Raw genomic sequence first — 23,614 nt, forward strand, 5'->3', positions numbered from 1 at the left:
TCCAAGGGGAGGACCCATCATCCGTGTTAACTAAAAAAGTTAAAGATAGTGTCAAACTTAAAGAAAAGCATATAATTGCACAAAGATGGGTGCTATGTCAGAAGACTGGGCAGAACGTAAAAAAGAGCAAAGAATGACTTAAAGATTAATGAGGGAAAAATTAGAGGAAGAAAGTTAGCGAGAAATATAAAGACAGAGAGTAAGAGTTTCTGTAGGTACTTTAAAAAGAAAGGAATTTACAAAGTGAGCATCGATCCTATTGAAAGTTAGTATTGAGAATTAACGATGGAAAATAAAGAGATGGCAGATGAGTTGAACAGGTATTTTGCATCTGTCTGGACTATAGAGGATACAAGTAACATCACAAAAATAGCAGTAAACAGGAAATGGAAGGGATGGAGGAACTCAGGCTAGTCAAGCAACAGCCTGATATAGTCACACTCATGGAATCATGCATTACAGATAACGTCCCAGACCACCACCATCACCATCCCTGGGTACGTCCTGTCTCACTGGCAGGACAGACCCAGCAGATGTGGCGGCATAGTTGTATACAGCCAGGAGGGAGTTTCCCTGGGAGTCCTCAACATCGACTCTGGACTCCATGAAGTGTCATGGAATCAGGTCAAACACGGGCACGGAAATCTCCTGCTGATTACCACATACCGACCCCCCTCAGCTGATGAATCAGCACTCCTCCATATTGAACACCATTTGGAGGAAGCAGTGAGGGTGGCAAGGACGCAGAATGTACTCTGGGTGGGGGACTTCAATGTCCATCAACAATACTTCAATGTCCATCAATACATCTCATTATAGGCCCTGCTCGCTGGAATCAGCTCCAACACTGGGTCATCCGAGCATGTCAGTATTTCACATGTACATAAGCAACATGCACTTGGCGAGCTGCACTTTGCTCAGGACTTCGAGGTTTGTTTGCATACTTTGCTTTGGGCAGCACTCGCAGTCATTAGCACCAGGCTTCACAGACAGCCGTATCACTTTAAGGGGGGGCTCATGGGCAGGTCTCTACCTACCAGACCAGCCGGGGGTGGCTTTTCAATGGCTGCAGGGCTAGGGCTTGCTTGGAGAAGGAAGGGAAGTGGCCTCAGGCAAGGCAAGAGCCTGCAGGGCAAGGGCTGTACTGGGGAAGGGGGCACATGTTGATCTGTGCAAGTGGCCTCAAGATGATGAAGGCTGAGGAGGCAGTCTCCAGAGGAGATAAGGCCAGAAGGAGATGTGAGGGTGTATGTGAGAAAGCGAATGGTGATGTCCCTTGACTGGCAGTGAGTGAGATGCCAGTGTATTTCTGATGGCCTTGTGAGTGTGTGTGCTTAGAGTGATAAGATGGTTGCCTTACCCTGGTGATACGGATGAGATCATTCATCCATTTTCTACAGTGGATGGCCGACTTCCTGTGTGCAGCATTGGCACTGACCGCCTCTGCCTCCCCCTCCGCCCCCCATGCTGGAGTGGTGAGACTGACGGGCCTCCTGCGGCAAGAGCTGGGGTAGAGGACATTGTGGCGGGCCTCCATGGCGTCCAGAAGGCCTCCCAGGATGTGTCACTGAATTGGGGTGGTGGGTCTGCACTCTTCTTGGCTTTTGGGACCATGTCCAGTCCTGGGCTGCAAATATTGAGAAGTGTGCACGCAGCTGCAGTTTAAATATGATGCCCTGCTTGAGGAAGCGGTGGGGTAATAGCATGGCGGGCAACTCGGAAGGCACCCACCAGCGAAACGGCGTGTTTCCTGTGGCTGCATAATTCATGAGGCAGGAATGGGACAATACGGTACGAAAACCCACCATTGCGGCTGGCGGATAAAACAACTTTTTTCCTGCCCGCTACCGCACTTTGTGCAAATCTGAGATGATTCCGCCGTAAGACTCTGTTGTTGGAAATGTTGCCCGATTGCTGAGGAAATGAGTTTAAGCAACTCATATGTATTGCTCTAAAGTTGAAGTAATCATGCATTTAGAGTGAGTTTTCTGAATATCTCAAGGGAGATACCAATTGTGGCAGGGCTACTAGTAAATGTACAGGAGTCTATTGGAAAAGAAACCTCTTTGAAACTGAACCAGCTGGAGCCTTGGTGTGGGAAAAGTGCTATCTCTTTGCTGGAGTGTCAGGTCTACAAGGGTATTGCTGGGATAAAAGGAATAGTGTGAGTTTGAATCATTTTTTCCTTTGTGTGTGTGTGTTGAAATCTTTCCAACCTTTTTGTGATCCAGTGTAATATAGTTAATATTTTTTGTTTAATAAACGTTTTATCTTTTTGTTAGAAGGTCAACAGCAGACTCCTGTGAATCTGTTTCAGTTCGTACCCTCCACGGTTTAAAATTTAAAAAAATATATCATGGTTTAGCAAGCCAGGTTCCAATCTGGGACCTGACTTGTCCAGTAATAACATCAGCTGGGATCATTACACTAGTGAGATAGTGTTGGTTTTAACTTTCCAAAATTCTCTAGATTTGAGGAAGGTTCTTTTAGATTGGAAAACAGCGAATGTAACCCCTGTATTCAAAAAGGTGGCGAGACAGAAATCTGAAAACTCCAGGTCAGTTAGCTTAACATCTGTCGGAGGAAAAATGTTAGACGCTATCATTAAACATGTTGTAGCAGAGCAATCAGAAAAATTCAACGTAATCAGGCATGGTCAACATGGTTTTATGAAAGGGAATCATGTGGATAAAGGGGAACCGGTGGACATACTGTAAATAGATTTCCAGAAGGCATTATATAAGGGACCACATCAAAGTTTATTGCGGAAAATAAAAGCTCATGGTGTAGGGGTAACATATTGGTCTGGATAGAAGATTGGCTGCCTAACAGGAAACCGAGAATAGGCATAAATGTGTCATTTTTCTGGTTGGCCAGATGTAACAAGCGGTGTGCCACGGGGATCTGTGCTGGGGCCTCAACTTTTTACAATTTATATAAATGACTTAGAAGAAGGGACTAGAAGGAATGGTTGCTAAATTTGCTGATGACACAAAGATAGGTAGGAAAGTAAGTTGTGAAGAGGAAATAATGATGCTTTAGAGGGATATAGATAGGTTAAGTGAGTCGGTAAAGATCTGGCAAATGGAGTTTAATGTGGGCAGATGTGAAATTGTCCATTTTGACAGGGAGAATAATAAAGCATATTATCTAAACGGTGAGAGATTGCAGAGCTCCGAGTTGCAGAGGGATCTGGTTGTCCTAGTGCATGAATTGCAAAAGGTTAGTGTGCAGGTACAGCTAGTAATTAGGGAAGTTAATAGAATACTATCATTTATTGCAAGGGGGATTGAATACAAAAGTATGGGGGTTATGCTTCACTTATACAAGGAATTGGTGGGACCACATCTGGAATGCTGTGTACAGTTGTGGTCTTCTTATTTAAGGAAGGATGTAAATGTGTTGGAAGCAGTTCAGAGAAGGTTTACTACATTAAAACATGGAATGGACAGGTTGTCTTATGAGGAAATGTTGGACAGGCTAGGATTGTATCCTCTGGCGTTTAGAAGCATAAGAGGTGACTTGATTGAAACATATAAGTTCCTGAAGGGTCTTGACAGGGTGGGTGTGGAAAGGATGTTTCCTGTTGTGGGAGAATCTAGAAATATGGAGTCACTGTTTAAAAATAAGGGTCGTCCATTTAAGACAGAGATGAGGAGAATTTTTTTCTCTCAAAGGGTTGTGAGCCTTTGGAACTTTGTTCTTCAAAAGGCGGTGAAAGCAAAGTCTGAATATTTTTAAGGCAGAGGTAGATAGATTCTTGATAAGCAAGGGGGTAAAAGGTTATCAAGGGTAGGTGGGAATGTGGATTTGAGGTTACAATCAGATCAGCCATGATCTTATTGAATGGTGGAGGAGTCTCAAGGGGCCAAGTGGCCTATTCCTGCTCCTAATTCGTAATGCATAACTTGAATACTGCTGAAAAGGTAGACATGTTGCTGAAGCTTTTCGGCTTGCACGCATCATGACAAAGGCAAAAATGCCAAATTTCAAATGATCACAACAATTTTTATGACAGAGAAAGGTGCTGATTGGTTGGCAAGTTGACTCTGATTGTCCAAGGCATTGTCATGGAGCAAGAAATGTGGAACTTTCAGATTCTCGAACTTCTGTCAAAAGGCACATGGCTTTTGCTGTGATTGTTTGAAATTTGGCATTCTTGCATTTGTCCTGATGATTGCAAGACAAACAGTTTCAGCAACAAGTCTCTCTTTTCAACAATATTCAAGTTCTGTCCTACCAAGCAACTCTTTGGATATAGAAGATCCAGTGGTACTAATTGAAGAGGAGTTATCAGCAATTAGCCCCCAATCAGTGCAACTATAAGCATAGCTTATTAGTTATCTATATCATTGCTGATGGTGGCACCTGACTGTATGCAAATTGGCTCCAGCATTTCCCTACAACACAAGTGACTATCAAAAAGTAAATATTTAGCTGTCAAGCACTTTGGGACGTTCTGTGGATGTGAAAGATGCTATGTAAATCCAGATTTATTCTTTCACAAGAGAAAAAGGCAATGACAAAACAAAGAGATTTAAGAAGGGAATTTCTTGATCTCATTTATATCTGCCTCCAAATGACATTCTCCCATGCTAAGTTAGCTTATTGTTGTAATCTCCTCCAGTTACCATATTCTCTGACTGTGGCTTCCTGTACATTTCTCTTGGTATTTCTCACATGGCAGCAGAGCTTTCAAACACCAACACAGTCTAGTTGAGCTGCATGGCTTGTTTCTGTTTGGCATATTCTTACTAATTCATACCCTGTCTTTAAAAATTCCTCAAAACCTGTTAAGTATCAATATTTAATATTTAGCAACAGACAGAGAGATGGAACACACCCCTAGATTTCCACTTTATTTAAATATATGCTCTGGCCTCTTCCGCATCACCAATTTTAATTACTCCAACCTTGGAAATGGTAACATTGGTAGCCTCGGCCTCAAGCTATGGAATTCTACACTCATCCCCACCCCCAACATCTCTTCCTTTTAAATGCTCCTTAAAACCTTCCTTGTGGAGGTCTTGTGGCACAATGGGCAGTGTCCCTGACTCTGAGTTAGAAGCTCCAGATTCAAATGCTGCCCCAGGACTTGATGGCCAAGGAAGCTGCATTTATAACGCTGCGAGCCAGGTTGAATATCAATATACAAATCTTCCAGCATATACCATTGTCATGTGTTAAGAGTGGGAGAGATTCCTGGCCAGCCATCTGATAGAAAGAAAATTGGAGCCTCTATTCATAGCTCTGGACTACAGCATGCCTGTAAAAGTGCATGTTGCCACAGGAAGTTGGAGTCCTTGGTGGACCAGTTGACTAGATAGCCAGTGTGAAGCAAATTTGTGCCAAGGGCACAGAGTTCAATCCCTGTTCTGGCTGGGATGGATTTGGGACCTGTCTCCTTTCCATGGTGAAGTTCATGGCGCTGTAGGTTGGATTTGCCTTCAGGCAGAGAATTGAAGAAGAAAGAAAAACATTCCTCATTGACCGAAGATAAAAGCAAAAAACTGCAGATGCTGGAAATCCAAAACAAAAACAAAAACAAAAACAAAAATACCTGGAAAAACTCAGCAGCTCTGGCAGCATCTGCGGAGAGGAGCACAGTTAACGTTTCGAGTTCGAATGACCCTTCAACAGAACTAAGTTAAAATAGAAGAGAGGTGAAATATAAGCTGGTTTAAAGGGGGGTGGGACAAGTAGAGCTGGATAGAGCAATTGGCCTAACCCTCATTGACCAATTGGGTCACCCAATATTGGCTTAATATGGGTCATTGTGAAATTTTTGGCTATTGCTCCAGTGAGATATTTTGTGTTAAAGGTGCCCCATAAACGTTATAGCAAGAGCATTAGAATGCCTGTGCAGTGCAGAGGAGCTCTAATAAGTTTTCTGCCTCTCTCTCTGACCATACAAATGTGAGCCACCGGCTGCAACCTACCTTGAATGTGGCCCCACAAGCCCCGCCCACACCATCTCACACATCTCACGCTTTCGATTGGCCAGAGGGGATGTCAACCACCATCGGCAGTCACTTCCGGCCGGCGGGGCAGGTTTGGTTGGCGGTGCAAAGGGGGCGGGGATTGCTTGGGTCCCACCCAAACCCCAGCCGCGGACATGGCTGGTCCTCTCAGTCAGACGGCGGCGCGTCGAAGGGGCTCCGGTGATGGCGGTTAAAAAAAAATAATGTAAATATCCGTCGGCGGTTACTTAAATCGACAGGATTTACAAATTCATTAAGTAAAGTGTTGTGCATTTTAGCCGCTGAGGTAATTTTCCTGCTGAATATCAAAAGGCGGTGTCGCCATGAAAATTTACCTCAAAAGTCTTAATTTTTTTTTGTGTGTAATTGGGGTGAAGGATTTATATGGATGGGAGAGTAATTTTTTTCAAGTCACTGGTAATATTTAATTCAGGGTTTTCTCTCGTTTGTGTCTCTTGTGGGGAGATGGGAGCTTTAATGAATGTACAAAGCAAGATCCCAATCCCCCCGCCCTCCCTTTTATTTTGCAGATGAAGCGGTGCAAGTCTGATGAGCTGCCCCTGGATGAGGAGCAGGGGGTGAAGCAGGGAGCTGGAGCTGGTGCTGGTGTTGGTGTTGGAGCTGGTGCTGATGCTGCACTAAGGCAGCAAGGTGATGCTGCTCCAACAGATGCTGCCTGTCCATCGCTCTCACTGCCTCCATCATCCCGCAACAGCAAAACTCAAGATCTGAAGGTACAGTAAACAAATAGGTTCCTCTTTCCTTCTCGTAATGACATAGGTTGATATTTTTTTTTTGGGGGGGGGGAAATACCCCCCCCCCCCCAAAACCCTACTTATTTAACCGAGCTTTCTGTCACCTGTCCTTTGTGTGATTTTAAATTTTGTCTGGCAATGCTTCTGTGAAGCACCTTGGGGTGGTCTACTATGTCAAAGGCGCTACATAAAAGCAAACTTTTAATTATTTGAACTTCTCACCTGACATCATTGCTCCCTGCTTTCACCACGCTTCATCTCACCTGAAAGGAAAGAGGTTTGGGAGGAGTGGGAGTGATTAATGTGACAACCAGATTTAAAGCACAGAGCTGAGAGTATGATTCTTCTGATTTCAAATTTAACCTTGCGTGAATAAGGTATTGCTAACTGATCTATCGTATTGCACCCAAGGGTGGTTAGCAGACCACTGGCGCTCTATTTATTTGTGGTCAGCAGTTTGTTGCGTACTGAGTAATTGAAATGATTATTGGCTGCACTTTTTTCAATGTGGTTTTTTTGGAATGGAAATATAAGGTCAAGTAATTGGGCAGGAAGGAATTGTTACTGCAGCTGGTGGATTGGGGTCACAGGTGAAAAGTCCAGTGAAAGGTGCAGTTGGTGCATAATTCCGTATTGAAATTAAATTTCATTTGTGCATGCTGTAAAAAGTAGTGGCCGTTGATTGATTCCAAGCGAATCTGCTGATTTGTGCAGTTACTTAGTTTCAGCCGGGCAGTGATCTATCTGGGTGGGGCAAATTGATTAATGTCTCTGCCAGCAGAGTGGAAAATCAACCCAGTCATAATAACTATCCAATAAATCCTGTTGGAAAGTGGACGTGTATACATTGGCTGAAGATAGTGTCGGGCTTAACTGTGATCTGCACACTCAAATGGCCTGCGTAGACATGCAGCTTCAACTTGCACATGAGAAATGATCACTGAAGTTAGGTATTGAATTTGAATCATAGCCCAAGAAAAGAGCTAGAAAGAGCTAAAAGAGGTAGAAAATCAAATAAATCAAGTCATCTTCAGTGATTTCTGTTCATTAAAAATATTACAGGTTCTCTATCTTTTGTAAGTACAATAAGTGGTTGACATGGAGCTTAAAACCCTAATCCAGCCTTGCAGTTGTGAAAGCAAATTGGTCACGCTTCAATTTTATGATTCATGACATTGTCTGAACCTCTCAATTTTATTACTGTTTTGTAATTCACCAATGGCCATTCACCACACTCTAGTTATTGCCCCCTTGTGCTCCCATTGCTCATTAATAGAAGCACATACTGCAGTGTATTTTTATAAATAGAGGCTAGTACAGCACATGACATTGAACAGGATGCTCTTATTTCCACAAGGAAGGAAGATTAATAACTCCGTGATATAGTGGAAACGAATAGCCTATCATTTTGAACCATGTTTTTAATTTACTATGAATAATAGATACTAGTATTACATTGCTGTGTTTCAAGTTTGAGCTTTTCCTGGAAGGAAAGCAAAAATAAAACTTAAAGCTGCCATGCCCTCAATTTAAACTAATTTCTTCCATTTGCAAATTAATATCCTTGGTACATGGCAGCTGATGTGGACAATTGTGAATACTTTATCTTTAGCCCAAAATAATCTAACCTGTTAAAGTCTATATAGTAATTTGTTTCAGTATTTTTCCTCTGTGTCACCAACTATATGTGTTATACACTTTGCCCGGTTGTGAAGATTGAAGATAGGTTATTGATCTGACTCAGGCCCTTCATTCTCTGTGTCGAAGTGCCTGCCGTTGGTTTGTCTCCCCACCCCCCCACCCCCAATGTCCCCAACAGTTTCGAGGTTAAATTGAAAATTTGTGGCGTGAATGAATTGCCATTCCATCACCATGCCTACCAATAATCTACACCTTCTAGAACATTTTGTAACAGTAAGATCGGTTCACTTTATAGTGGTTTATTTATGAGGACAAATGCTAAATTTAAAGGAAGTGCAATGTGGTTGAATAGGCCAATAATATTTCATATGATATGTGGTATCTTGGTGCCAAAGCAGATTGTTCTGTGGGTGATTGGGTCATGATTGACTTGATTTCTTTCCTCTCTCCACCCATTTCCACCTAATAATCCCAGTTACACAAGAACACAAGAGCTAGGAGCAGGAGTAGACCTTACAACCTGCCAAGCCTGCTCTGCCATTCAGTATAATACATGGCTGATCTTGGACTTTTCCATCTGCTTCCGTATCCTTGACTCCCTGACGAACCAAAATCCTATTTATGCATCTTTAAATATAGTCAACTTTGGAGTATCCACAACCCTCTGGGTAGAGAATTCCAAACGTTTGCAACCCTTTGAGTGAAGAAATTTCTCCTTATCTCAGTCGTAAATGATCGCACCCTTACCCTGAGACGGTGTTCCCATGTCCTGGATTCCCCAGCCAGGGGAAACAACCTCTTGGTGTCTACCCTGCCAAGCCCCTTGAGAATCTTGTATGATTTAATGAGATCAGCTCTCATTCTTCTAAACTTCAGATAATTTAGATCCAATTTACTGAGCCTCTCATCATAGGACAACCCCCTCATTCTAGGGACGAGCTGAGTGAACCTTTGCTGTACAACATGCAATGCAAGCATATTCATCCTTAAATATTGCATACAGTATTCTGGGTGTAGTCTCACCAAAGCCTTATTGTAGCAAGACTTCCTTATTCTGATACTCCAATCCCCTTGCAATAATGGCTAACATGCCATTTGCCTTCAGTAATTGCTTGCTGCATCTGCATGCTAACTTTGAGTTCCTTGTGCGAGCGCACCTGTTAAGAGATGTAGTCACTATGTTTCCAGCTTTGCAATCATTTGCAAAGTGTGTAAAACAAATTTGGGATGAGTCATGTCTCATCGTTCCCCCTGCTCCTCGCCTTCCATTTGGGGAAACAACCTTCCTGTAGATGGGTTGTCTGAAATTTGTAACTGGGAACTGTAGGCATGAATTTCAGAGCTTTCCTCAATAGATTATATTTATATATTCTGTTTCTTTTTCCAACTATCCCTTTTTCTTGCAGCGAAGTGAGAAACGCACCTGCACATGCGCGCACACACAAAGCCTTGAAGCGCAGTCACTTGTTCTGGTTTACAAGTGAGTACCATTTGGCACATCTGGATGATGTGCCTTCTGATTAGTTATGCAGTGAATTGTACTGTGGCTGGCTTTGCTTTATGATGCATTTCTTGTTTTACATTGCGGAGTTTTCTTCTTTCTTGCCTTCCTTCCTCCCTCCTTTCCTGAACTGATTCATTCTGATCCAATCTTAGTTCAACCCAGTCTAGTCCCAGTCATTTTGAGAGTTTTGATTTCCCCTGGCCTCTGCGTAATTGTTTTCTGACCTTGATGCTTAGCTACTTCAAGTTTAAATGGAAAAAAATGCCCAAAGCTCCCTCTTCTCCCATGAGAAATTAAAAATTACTATTCGATCTCTCTTAATGGCCGAGTGACTGAAGGCAAATGCCTGGTGTGATAGAAGCATAGCTGCACTCAAAGTTGTAGGGATATTGAAGTCAACTCTGGGCTTTGGATAAGATGGAAAGGGAGAGAATAGCAAAAAATGTGGCGTACATGCCTCCTTTATCCCCACTTTGTGTCTCTGCCTATGTGGTACTAAAATATATAGCTCAGAGGGTCTCCGTTTTAATTCCCAGTATGCTGATTTACCTCACCTGAGATAGGAAAGAAGTTAGTATGTGTATTTAACCTCTGTGGCCCAGATAGGGAGGGGAGGAAATCAACCAGGAATCCTACTTCTCACCATCTGGGTGGAATTTGAATACTACTGAACTCATTGTCTGTACTGATTTGTCAACGGTGGTTTCCTGGGCAAGATACTGATAGGTATGGAACTGAATGTAACTATGAGGTCTTTCTTCATGAGGGGCGGTAAATGAAGGACATAGCCATGGAGCAAAAATGGCAGTTAAGTAAATAAAATAAATGATGCGGAACAGCTTTGGCATGTCTCTGAAACAATATGTGGCAACTGTGTCAATTCACTATGTCCAGTTTATTTGTGGGCACCTGAAAGGCTCTGATTATAGTTCTAGGGCTGCAGAGCATGAGCCCCACACAATGTTTGCTTCGAGGAGCTCTCAACCATTGTTGCAGAAGTGGGTGGTGTAGGTGTGTTGATCTATTGATGAGATAATTACAAACCCACTCATTAGCAACACTCGTGATGCAGCAACTTATTGGGAAAAGTGTAGCTATCCATTTTGATCTGATTAGAATATCTGAAAAGGACAGCACTTGGAGTTGTATATATTTTAGAATTGTATTTCCACATATGTGCTTGAAATGTAAGATAAAGAGGCTGTGAACTGAGCAAAATCTTAACTGCTTCGTCACTGACTTGTGAAATAGACTCATCACTTAGTACAGCGGACTCTGCCTCAGCTGGAGCTTTCAAAGATTGAATTTAATCAATTTCTGATTTAGCAAAGGAAGACATGGATTTTGGGTAGATGGAAAATGACTGAATGAAGCTGGCCAGGTAATTTAACAACCTGTCTGTTTCCAAGTTCTTATGCTCATAGGAATCAAAAGTTTAGGATATTTTCTTTCAGTGAGATTACATAATTACCACAGTGATCATTGAATGAGTCAGACAGCTACAGATGTTTGGTCTTCAAACTAAACAGGAATTGGGTCAAGACACTGCATGTTGGGCTCATAGCTCTGAACTGCTTCATTTCAGTTGCCCAAATGTTTGACCGGGCCACTGTAGAAGCCTCATCTGCATGCAAGATGAACAGATTGGCTGACATGCAGTTTTTAACAGAAAACACATACTTTTGTTTCAAGCAATGATCTAAATTCCATTTTCTAGATTGAGAGGTATGGTTGGAGCCCAGGTTATGGTGTCTACTCGTTCTGAAGTGTCCACTAGTTTTGAAGCAGTGTTGCAGCTTGAGTTCTCAACCTTGGTAGGCTGATAACATGTTTTGGTACACAATGCATGCACTCGTTCTGACTTCTGAAAATTGGAGACTTTTTCTTTTTGGCGTGCATTGAAACATGGTAGCCAGTGGATTCTAAAATAGTAAACTGGTTGCATATTTTGACTTAATTACAGAACAAAACTCAGAAACCATTTGAGCATTGAGAATTATCGTAAGCAAACCTGAAATTTGGAATTATGTGATTGGAGTTATAACAGTAAACACAGTACTTGTATTTATATAGCATCTTTACTTTGCAGGAGCGTTTTAAAGCAAAGTATGATGCTGAGCCACATCATGAGATATTAGGTCAGATGGCCAAAAGCCTGCTCTTGGAGGTAGGTTTTAAGGAGGTGGAGAGCTGTCAGGAGGATATTCCAGAGCCTGGGCTATAAGCAACTGAAGGCACGTCACTGATGGTGGAGCAGTTAAAATTGGGAATACACAAAAGGCCAGAATTTGAGGAGCATGAATATCTTGGAGGGTTGTGAGACTGGGGAAGATTGTAGAGAATAGGGAGGAGCAAGGCCAAGGAGGGATTTAGAAAGAAGGATGAGAATTTTAAAATCAAGGCGTTGCTTGACTGGGAGCCAGTGCAGGTCAGCGAGCACAGGTGGGTGTTAGGGAAACAAAGCTTGCTACAAGTTAAAGGCTTGAGGAGCAGAGCTTTGGATAACTTCAAGTTTACAACAGGTGAAATGTGGGAGACCAGTCAGGAATCCATTGGAATAGTCAAGTCTGGAGGTAATGAAAACGTAAGCTAATGTTTCAGCAGCAGATGAACTGAGACAGGGTCAAAGTTGGGCTATGTTACGGAGCTGGAGAGTGGTGGCCTTAGTGATGACACGAAGATGAGGTCGGAAGCTCATCTCGGGGTCCGTTGTGACAGCAAGGTTGAGAACAGACTGGCTTAAACTCAGACTGTTGCCACGGAGAAGGATGGAGTTAGTATCTAGGGAATGGAGTTTGGAGAAGGGCCTGATAATAATGGCTTTAGCCTCCCCAATGTTTAATTGGAGGAAATTTCTGCTCTTCAACTACTTAAGTTATCAGACAGCTTGTCTGACATTAGGAACAGTAGAGGAGCCGAGGGGGGCAGTGGTGAGGCAGAGCTCGGTGCCACCTGTGTACATGTGAAAACTAACTTACTGTGCCTTTGGATACTGTTGCCCAGGGGCAGCATGTAGATGAGAAATAGGAGGAGGCCAAAGATCGAACCTTTGGTGGCGGGGGAGTGGGTGCGGGGGGGAGGGCGGCATCATAAGTAACTGTGTGGGATTGGGAAGATGCCATAGCAAGTGATTCTCTGGCTACAATTAGATAGGTGAGAATGGAACCAGGTGAGAGCAATTCCACTTTGTTGGATACCAGTAGAGAGTGGTGCGGTCAAACGTCCCTAAGACTGCTGACATGTCAAGAAGGATGAGGAGGGCAGTTTACCTTGGTCACATAGGATGTTATTTGTGACTTGGATAAGAGCTGTTTTGCTACTGTGGCTGGAGCAGAAACCTGATTTGTGGGATTGAAACACGGAGTTCTGCCAAAGATGGGGATGAATTGGGGAGATGACAGCATGTTCAAGAACTTTAAAGAGGGAAGGAAGGTTGGAGATGGGATGATAGTTTGCAAGGATGATGGGGTTTGGGGTTGGTTTTTTGAGAAGAAGGATGAGGACGGTAGATTTAAAGGATTGTGGGACAACACCTGAAGAGAGAGAATCATTTAAGATAGAGGCTAACATGAGGGCCAGGAGGGGAATTTGGTTAATCAGCAGCTTAATGGGAATAGGATCAAGAGAACAGGAGGTGAGTCCCATGGACAAGATGAGCTCAGAGATAGAAGCGAGAGAAATATGAGTTCAGAGTAGGGCAGGGAGGAGCATAATATGGTTTGGCCAGGTGGGCTAATGGAAGGGAGGGATCCAGCAGAGAAAGCTATTTGCATTGTCTCAAAGAAGCCCATGCACTCCTTGTGCTTGTTGTTGGTGAGGCTGAAGGTGGCAAGATAGGGCTTTAAGAAGGCAGTTCGCAGTGGGAAAAGAAACCGGGGTTATCTTTGCATTCCAGATGGTCTTGGAACAGTTAATAGTTTTAGCATACGAGAGCTGAAACCAATTATGTTTGAAGTGGTCCAACCAGATGTGGCCGTGGATGGCTAAACCAGTTATCTACCATATCATTTTAAGTCTGCATCCCATGGACTTAAGGGAGTGGAGGTGAGGGCTGATCAGGGTGAGAGAGTAATAGTTTTATTGGGGACTAGGCCATCAAAGATGGAAGTGAGGCTATGGTTGAGTAAATCACTGGCTGCAGAAACATTGGGTGAACGGAGGGCCAAAGGCTAGATATTTAGGATCTTGAAAGTGCAGCTGTAATTGAATTAGTTGATATTTTCCAGGAATGGTGACAGAAGAGAGTAGGGTTGGGGTGTGGAAGAGGAATGTGGGTGGTGACTCATCCAAGGCAGTGATCAGAACTCGTGTTATCTGAAATTAATATGATTGGACTAGCAAGACCCAATGAATTGGCAAAGTCAAGGGCTGTGAATTTGGGTTGTTGAGTTCATATGGTGGGAGAAATTTAGGGAGGATAAGAGTGCAGTGAACTTGGAGGAGAGGGAGCATGATGAGTTGAGATGGTGTTTGAAATCATCAAGGATGAGTAGTTGTTTGGTGTAGGGGCTGAAGGAGGAAAGCAGTGAAGATATCTCAATGATAAAAATTTTTATCGTTCTTGGTCGGGCGGTATAGAATGATGATTTTGAAAGAGAGGCATAAGTGCCAGATTACTAGGGGATCAGGCCAAGGTGTGATCTGGTAGCAAGTGCCACACTGCCACCACACTGGGCTTGCTCGGTCAAGTAGTGGATGATGTCGTCAAAAAGGGAGGCTTCATTAAGGGGAAAAGTTTCATCACAGCCCAGGTTATGAGGTCAACTCCCAGGACTTATTGTCTGTGAGCAATTGGTAGGAACAGTAGCTCTGGAAAATGTCATGAAGGGTAAATATTCATGTTATTATCTTCAAGTTTGATTTTTAACACTTGTAATGAGTGCTGGAGTTCCTTTTAATTTTCAGCAATATTTTGTGCCTTTCAAGTTGGCTATTCTAATCAGATTGCAGTACCTATCATGTCAACTTGTTTCTGTTTTAGCCTGAGTTGCAGTGCAGCACCAAATATTGATAATTCATTTCATATTCCAGTTAATTTAGTTATTGATTTGTGCCTTTATTTCTATTTCATCCTCCTGGGTGAGTGAGATATTGTTGGGCGATGGGATATTTCTCACACTTGCAAGTAAAGAGCAAAAGTACTCAAAATTTTTTCAGCTTCTGTGATGAGTTATATTTTGCATAGCGAGCGGGCCATGCTGGTTTGCAGTAAAGTATATCAGAGGGGAATTGGCTGAAGGCTGAGTGTATTGTGCGTCTGGATCATTCAATGGTTTACCTTGCAAACCATAGTCAATCAGTTTATCATATTGTAAACAATGGCTTCGGTCGAGTAACCTTCTTTATACGACACTACAAGCGATTAAAAGGAACCGAGTGGTTTGTGCAGGATATATTTGCTCAAGTTTTAATAGCTGTGCTACAGAGTGAACTTGGTCCATTTCAGTACCTCTGGTGTAATGAGGTATAATTATTAGAAAAATGGAGCTTGTTGGTCAAAGACATTTTGAATGAGAACTGAAGGTGTCAAGCCACACAATGATAGAGAAGTGACAAGCCAGTGGTTTACTGCAAAAGAGAATTTTTCAGTAGAAGATAATTTTTCTAAGTATCTCTACTTTTGTCTTTCATGACGGAGAGTGTTTTTCAAAAAAAAATGTCATGCCGCACTCTGTTTATACCACAATGAAACTCCAATTCACGAATGTGTCTCAGAGCTGTCAGGCAGTTAAATTCTAATTGCTATTAAAATAGAAAATACTGGAAACACTCAGCAGGCCTGACAGCATCTGTGGAGAGTGAAACAGTTAATGTTTCGGGTCAATGACTGAGAATTCTCATTGTTATTCTGTGACTACGTACTGCACTTTTTCTTGTCTTGCTTGTGATTTGGTGTTCTCGTTGGCCTCCCCTTCTAAAAGTAAGCTATGACTGTGCTTTGCTAGGGCCACTGGTGAAAGCACCATTCTAGTACCTTGGATCTATGGTTCTTGATTTTCCTCCACACCATCCCTCCCAAACCTAATGTTGCAGAAGTTAAATCAAGTGTCCCACCTATTGCAATCATAGTCAGCACAGATCAGGAAATGAACATGAAACCTCACCAGTTCTACCATTGCTGGAGGAAATTATTTTATTTTGAAGAAAATAACCTTCAGTTTGTACAAACTGAAATTTCTAAACTGGCACACACCCAGTTCCTCCATCAATGATTCGAAATAGAAGTTACTCAAAGCACAGTCTATTTATTTGTGACTCGGCTGCTTTGCTGAAAGTCTCCGAGTTCAAAATCAAACAAAGTTTTACAATAAGCAGGAGATGTTTACACCTCATGAAAATTTACAAATAGATTTTTTGCCTCTGCCCAAATTATGAATGAGATGTTGACTGTAATCCGATCATGTCTGCAGTATTTGTTAGCAATTATGCTTTCACGCCCATGCTGATGTAATACAGTTGTGAACCTCCTACAGTTGGAGCACTCGTCTACTGGTATTAGTTCATAATCACTTGGAAGCATAAGAAAGTTAATAACATTATATTTTAGTGCTTGACATTGTGAGAATAATAAGTTCAATGACGACAAATATGGATCTCAGCCAAGCCAGCAAATGACACAATTGGTCTCAGCACCCTTAGGCCAGGGAGTGGGCGAGAAGAGAAAAACAGCCCGAGTTCCTGCTTCTGGTGATCATCCAGTGACTATTGCTGAAAAGTGTGCGTGAGGTCCTGAGGTGAGGACATGATTGGGCTTGGTTGGTATGCTCCCTGTTGTTGAACAGTGTACCACAGCTGCATAGTCTGACAACACTCACTGTTCCTTGCCTAAGCCTGCATGTGGAAAGAAGACAGTTGAGCATGACACTAGGAAGCTGTTGTAAAACTGTCTTCCTGTGTGAAGAAGGTTTCAAAAAAAGGTTAGAATTTTGCTTTTTAATAAAAAATCTATCTTGATAGATACATACTCTTTGATATATGTGGCAGTTTATATATATTTGTATGTTCCTTTTATATTTTCTCCCCTTTCCCATGCCCTGAATTGTTTCCAGGCTTCGACCCCCAACCCTCACTCAATCAGGCTTTCTTCTCTTTTCTGTAGGGAAATATCTGTATCTCTGTTCAGCAACTGTCCATTGACAACAGAGTCCCCATTGCAAGGTTGTATTGTGGCAAATTGCATACTTGCTGCCAATGCTCCAGCATAAGATAGGCAGGTTCAGGAGAAAATGGGCAGAGGGAAAAAATTAAAACCAGAATCACAAAATGCTTATGTTTGCTGTTGTTACTGGAGTATAGTGTTTGATTTTAATCTTATTTTTATGAACAAAATGTTAATAGCCCAGTATGGGCACAAGTTTGGGAGTCAAACAGTTCTCTGGCCACTGTTGAAGAATGGTGTACAGTTCTTGGGGAGAAAACCAAATCTCCAAGGGTGGGAACAGGATCTAATAGTTTGTTCTCTTTTTTTCCCAAAGAAAATCCAGCAGCTATCTGAAGGAGGTGGTTCAGGTGGTATGTTTGGACATGGTCTAAAGCAACTTTTCCACCATCGGAAGCGGTCTCGGGAACGTGATCAGAGTATGCAAGATTCTTCTCAACTTCACCACCATCCTCATGGACACTCTGATCATGACTCTGCAGATGAAAAGGAACGGTCTCCTGAGATGCACCGTGTGTCCTATGCCATGTCTCTCCATGATCTTCCTGCTCGCCCCACAGCCTTCAACAGGGTGTTACAGCAGATCCGGTCTAGGCCATCCATCAAGAGAGGAGCTAGCCTCCACAGCAGCAGCAGAAGGTCAAAAAGTGGCCCATCTGAAACCCAGAAAGGGAGTCCTCATCTTGTGCGGAAGGCACCTCAGGACAGTTCACTGACTGCAATCCTGCAGCAGCATCAATACAGACCCAGGTCATCTTCCACCACAGACACATCACTTGCTGCTGGAGAGATCAGCACCACCCACTTAACAGGGGACGAGTCAGAGCGGATCACGGATAAGGTACAGCATCTCTTATTATGTGCAATATCACAAAATTTAGCTGCAAGCCTTGTGAGAATTGGTGAAATTGAGTAGGACACTCCAGATGTTGCTAAGGATCAGTAAACCTTGTGGACACCACCATTCTCCTTTTGTGTGGGGTCAGAGTTAAGCTAAGGGTGGACAGTGCGACTACCAAAGACTCCAGTGAAGATTTACTATTGTATAGATTTTACAGGAGTTACAGATGGAATTATTTTCATTTTTTCAAAATAAGATTGTAGTAAGTTTTTCTTGTCGGCAAGTTGTTTATAGATCAACTTCTGATTTCTTTCGAATCTACAGAGCAATTTGGAAAGTTTATGTTCAGGTTACTAAATTTATTACGGGGGAAATGTGTGGTGGCTTTATTCTTCCTTGCGGAAAACACAGGCTTGGCAGTTTTGCTCATGATAATATAATCTACACGCCATACATTTTCTTTTACGTAACCTTGCAATTTTTTTGCTTTTTTCTGTTAATGAAAGTGATACTGCTGATGAGTGTACACTTTTTTTTACTTTTACCCGGAGTCAGTTTCAAACATTCACTGGCCAGATATAGCAGAGCTAGATAGAGGGCCAAACATTGTGGACTCTGTGACATTTTGTGCTGCATTTATTGAATAGTATCATTATATGTTACAGCACCGAAATGGATCATTTGATGCATCAGGACTGCCTAGTTTAATCTCACTTGTCAACCAAAAAAACAGCTTGCATTTGTACAGCACCATTAATGTAGTAAAACATCCCAAAGCATGTCCCTGGAGCATAATCAGACAAAAATCGACACTATATAAATTGAGCTGACATTAGGTGACCAAAAGTTTAGTCAAAGAGAGATTTTAAGGAGCTTTTTTGAGAGAGGGCAGAGTTGTGGAGAGGTTTATGGGAGGCAATTCCAGAACTTAAGAGTCTAGGTGATAGAACGTGCAAGTCCCAAAGTGGGGCAAAGGAAACGGAGGTTGCAAGAGGCCACAATTGGAGGAATGCAGAGTACTCTTGTGGTATAGGGCTGGCTGAGCTTACAGGAACAAAGTGAGGTGAGACCATCAGATGTTGTTGGACCAGTAGCCAATCAGCAAGCACGGGTGGTGGGCATCACTGGCTCGGCCAGCATTTATTTCTCATCCCTAATTGCCCTTGAGAAGGCAGTGGTGAGCTGGTGAACCGCTGCAGTCCATGTGGTGTAGGTACACCCACAGTTCTCTTAGGGTGGGAGTTCCAGGATTTTGACCCAGTGACAGTGAAGGAACAGTGATATATTTCCAAGTCAGGGTGGTGAGTGGCTTGGAGGGTAACTTCCAGGTGGTGGTGTTCCCATGCACCTGCTGCCCTTGTCCTTCTAGATGGTAGTGATCGTGGGTTTGGAAGGTGCTGCCTAAGGAGCCTTGGTGAGTTTCTGCGTGCATCTTGTAGATGGTACACACTGCTGCCTCTGTGCATTGGTGGTGGAGGGAGTGAATGTTTGTGGAAGAGATGCCAATCTTTGTCCTGGAAGGTGTCAAGCTTGTTGAATATTGCTGGAGCTGCACTCACCCATGGGTAAATGGGATGGCGCAAGTTAGGTGACGGACAGAAAAGATTTGGATGCACTCGAGTTTATGAAGAATGGAATGTGGGAAGCTGACCAGGAGAGCATTAGAATGGGTGAGTTTAGAATGTCCTGATTGCTCCCCATATGCTTTGAATTTTCTCTTTTTCAAGCAATTATTTAATAATGGATAGTACTCTGCTTTGGACACTGTTCATTCAGAATTGGGTAGAGAATTCCAAAATTAATTTCTCATCAGGCCTTTGTCATTCCCAGGAGAGAACATGTTAACCCTAGGGTGGTTAGATTAGAATGTCCCAGTGATGAAAGGGCAATGTACTAATCCACTGTGTAACATTATAATTACATGTTACACTCTATAGTCGCAAAGAACTGTCCATGCTGTGGTAAATGTAAGGAAAATATGGATGAAATTGGACATTTTAGCCAGCCAAGTTCATTCAACCAGACAGTTACTACACTGTTCACCCCCACACCCCGATTTGTGCATACAATTATGTTATAAACAATTACTGCGAAATCCATCTTGTGGTTTGATTACACATTGTGTGAAGAAGACTCTCCTGACTTCAGTCGTAAATTTGCCTTTTGCAAGGTTTTGTCATTTATTTTGAAGTAATTTTGTTTTTGAGGCTTTAAAGTTTGAGTTCCTTCAGCTTTCCTTCTGTCACAAACCTTTGCTACGAGGAAACAGCCTATTTCTCTAACAACCTCCAGTACTTGAATGTCTTGAGAGTTGTTGAATGGAAATGGACATGGTATTGAGGTGATGTTTGACCAGACAGCAATGTGATTATAAAACACGTCTTCAGGTGCACAAGTCTTAAGTCTGTATTGCATAGTTGAAGTTTTAAAATAACTGTTTATTTGTAGCAAGGCTAATCAAGAATAGGTTCAGAAGTAAAATAATATAATCAAGCTGGATTTATCTCGTGCCTTTAGCATAATCATGTCTGAAGGTGCTTCGCAGGAGCATTATCAAACAAAATTTGACTGAGCCCCATAAAGAGTTATTAGGACAGGTGACGAAAGACAACTTGAAGGAGAAGAGAGGGATAGAGAGGTTACAAGAAATTACAATGCCAGAGGCTTAAACTTGAATGAGCTTTCCTAAACAGAGACACTAACAGGCAACTTGTTTTTGAAAAAAGAAATTCAAAAATCTGCTGAAGTCTCATTGGAAAAAACAAGATTTGTGATCCTATTTCTGAAACTGATTTTGCGCCAATCTTTAGGAAACAGGATGTGCAGAATATGATTTGCCACACTGGGTGATAACCCCAGATGTTGCTGTGGTTCTTTCTCTATTCTCATAACTTAAAATTTTGAAATTGTCTCCATGGCCCACATTGCCTGATGGAATTCAAAACTTGAACTGATTCCTTAACTCAAGCTTTTAAAAATCTGAATTCTATCTCCTCTCGGTCTTTATTTTTTAGGCAAAAAGTGTAGTTGCTGTTACAAAGAACTTGTATCACAGCAGTGTAAAAGGAGTGACATTTGAAACACAATCAACAAAGATCTTCATCACTCACATATTGCAAAGCCTCAGTAACACAGATGCCACCTTGCAGGATTAACAATGCGTCTGCTGCTTCTTTTGGGCATTGTTCAGAGTTGTTGTAGAAACCATGCATTTGAATGAATTCTATTTCTGTATAGAAACCAGTCTTTGCAGCAAAAAATGTGCATTTTTATATCAAGATAAAAGGGACAGTGGTGGGTGTTGTGCCACAATTTTTCTTTGAGCGGAGTCAAAGTGGCAGTCTGATGCCTGGAGCATACTGTACTTTGAACTTCAACCTCTGGGAAAATAAAAGCAAAGTACTGCAGCTGCTGGAAATCTGAAATAAAAACAGAAAATGCTGGAAAAACTCACGTCTGGCAGAATCTGTGGAGAGAGAAACAGTTAACGTTTCGAGTCTGTATGACTCTCCAGAGCTGAAGAGAAGTAGAAATGTGATGGATTTTATCCTGTTTAAGAGGAAGTGGGGCAAGATGGAAGGTCAGAGATAGGTGACGGCTAAGAAGAGATTGACGAAGATGTCTTGGACATGAGACAAAGTGAGTGTTGGTGGTGGTGAAGAGTAAAGAAAAGGTGCTGATAGTGTCATAAAGGTAGGATGGCAGAGGTGTTAATATCAGAATAAGGGTCAGCGCTCTGTGAGAGCACAATATAGAAACAAGTGACATGGCCCTGTGAGGGAGGGGGGATTGGGGAAAAAGGATTTTAAAAAATGAACGAATAAACAAAAGAATAAAATAAATAAATATAAAAAAAGGGATTTAAAAAGGGGTCAAGATGGAGGAGAGAGTTCATGGTCTGAAGTTGTTGAACTCAATGCTAAGTCCGGAAGGCTGTAGAGTGTCTAATTGGAAAATGAGGTGCTGTTCCTGGAGGAACCTCTTGACCCCTTTTTTTAATTCAATTTTTATTTTATTCTTTTATTTATTTGTTCATTTAAAAATTCCTTTTGCCCCAAATTCCCCTGCCCTCCGGGCCATCTGTCACTTGTTTTGATGTTGTGCTTTCACAGAACGCTGACTCTTGTTCTGCTATTAACACTTTCGGCTATCTTGACTTTATGCCACTATCAACACATTCTTTCATCCTTACCACTACCATCAACACTCCATTTGTCATAAGATGTCACCTATCCCTGATCTTCTATGACATTCCACTTGCTCCAGCCACTCTTAAACAGTATAAAATCCATCACATCACATCACATTTCTACTTCACCTTAGCTCTGAAGAAGAGTCAAATGGACTCGAAACGTTAACCCTGTTTCTCTCTCCACATATGCTGCCAGACCTGCTGAGTTTTTCCAGCATTTTCTGTTTTTATTATCTGGGAAAATAAATGTCAGTGTCAACGTTTGGCTGTACGTCAGGCAACTTTCATGAACTGATTTCTTTGTGGCACAGTACAATGGAATATGGTGAGTTATTCACCACTAAATTGTTTGTGACTCCCCTGACTAATGTAGTAAACTAGATAATAGAATTCGTTGATTAAAAGATGTTGCTTGCTTTTGCTTGGTTGGCATTGACAAATCCTTATAACCAGTCACTAAGCTAATCAATTAATTTTGTTGGTGGTAGGCATTGCACATAGAATTGCATTGTAGCTGAAATTCTGATTTATTGCTAAAATTTTAATGCTGCTGGACATGTATTGATCAGTAGAGAGGTAATTGTTCGACCATGCAAGATTATTCAAAGTGTCACTCGCACGTGAGTGTGAATGATACTGAATTCTCATATTGATCAGCTTGACTAAATCTTGTTGACTGAATCGTTAGGCAAGGTACATTTTTACTGAAGTTACTTGAGCATATTGGATCTGGGCTGGAAAGGCCTTTAAAAAGGCCGTTTATTACAGGAGTTTACTCCTCTGTACTCCTGTGTTAACAGCATTTATAATTGCTTTGCTATTGGGTTTTGTGTGATTTGAGTGCCAGTGAGTCCTGCTGTGTGGCAATTCCTGATTCACTCAGGCTGGCAATGATTCAAGAACATTCTTTCCTGGAGGTGGCCTCACTGAATCCGTAGAAGAACCATACAGATTTGAAACTTTAGCTCTGTTTCTCTCTCCACAGATGCTGCCAGACTTGCTGAGTTTCTTTCAGCATTTTCTGTTCTTATCTCAGATTTCCAGCATCCACTGTATTTTGCTTTTATTTTAAGTTTACTCTGGGGCTGCTTCCAGCTCTATGGAATATGCTTAAGAGCAGCTGGTGATACAGATCTGCCTCCTCCCGATTTAAAAGTTTTGGTAGAAAAGCAGCATGTGTTATGCTGTCTCTGTAAGCAGTGCATCAAGACAAATGAGACAAAGAATGTTACTGGGGAGCCGTTGAGATTCACCTCGAAAGTTGACTTTGCTGTTGCTTCTGAAGATGAGATGCTGCCAGAATCAAAAGAGATTTTTACCGACTATAAGGTTTTGTTCTGGTTGTAGGTGGGCTGATTATCATAGTGCATGTAAGACTGCAAAAGTGTTATTGCCTTAATGGTCTTTCTTTGCATCAGAGAACTTGTGGTTGCTCTACATTTGCCACATGCAGCCTGTAATTTAGATGGGTTGTATTCTTTACAAATGGGAGCTGGCTGTACCGAAAATGGTTCCATAATATGAATAGAGTATCAATGTTC

The 23,614-nt window shown here is 42.1% G+C and overlaps 1 protein-coding gene across 2 annotated transcripts in view; it reads left to right on the forward strand.

The window, feature by feature from the left end:
* The first annotated feature begins 6,075 nt into the window (after positions 1 to 6,075).
* The window catches only part of tmcc2 (transmembrane and coiled-coil domain family 2), a 161,953-nt gene continuing 144,414 nt past the window's right edge, over positions 6,076 to 23,614 (forward strand). Inside the window, exons 1-3 of one of the 2 annotated variants that reach the window (XM_078546410.1) lie at positions 6,076 to 6,186; positions 6,512 to 6,715; positions 17,357 to 17,881. In XM_078546410.1, coding sequence (XP_078402536.1) covers positions 6,512 to 6,715; positions 17,357 to 17,881 — 729 coding nt within the window. In that variant the 5' untranslated portion in view covers positions 6,076 to 6,186. Of the gene's footprint in view, positions 6,268 to 6,511; positions 6,716 to 17,356; positions 17,882 to 23,614 lie in introns of both variants that reach the window. The other variant, XM_078546409.1, reaches the window with a different exon arrangement.

Source organism: Cetorhinus maximus, chromosome 8 (genome assembly GCF_964194155.1).
Source record: "Cetorhinus maximus chromosome 8, sCetMax3.hap1.1, whole genome shotgun sequence".
NCBI lineage: Eukaryota > Metazoa > Chordata > Chondrichthyes > Lamniformes > Cetorhinidae > Cetorhinus > Cetorhinus maximus.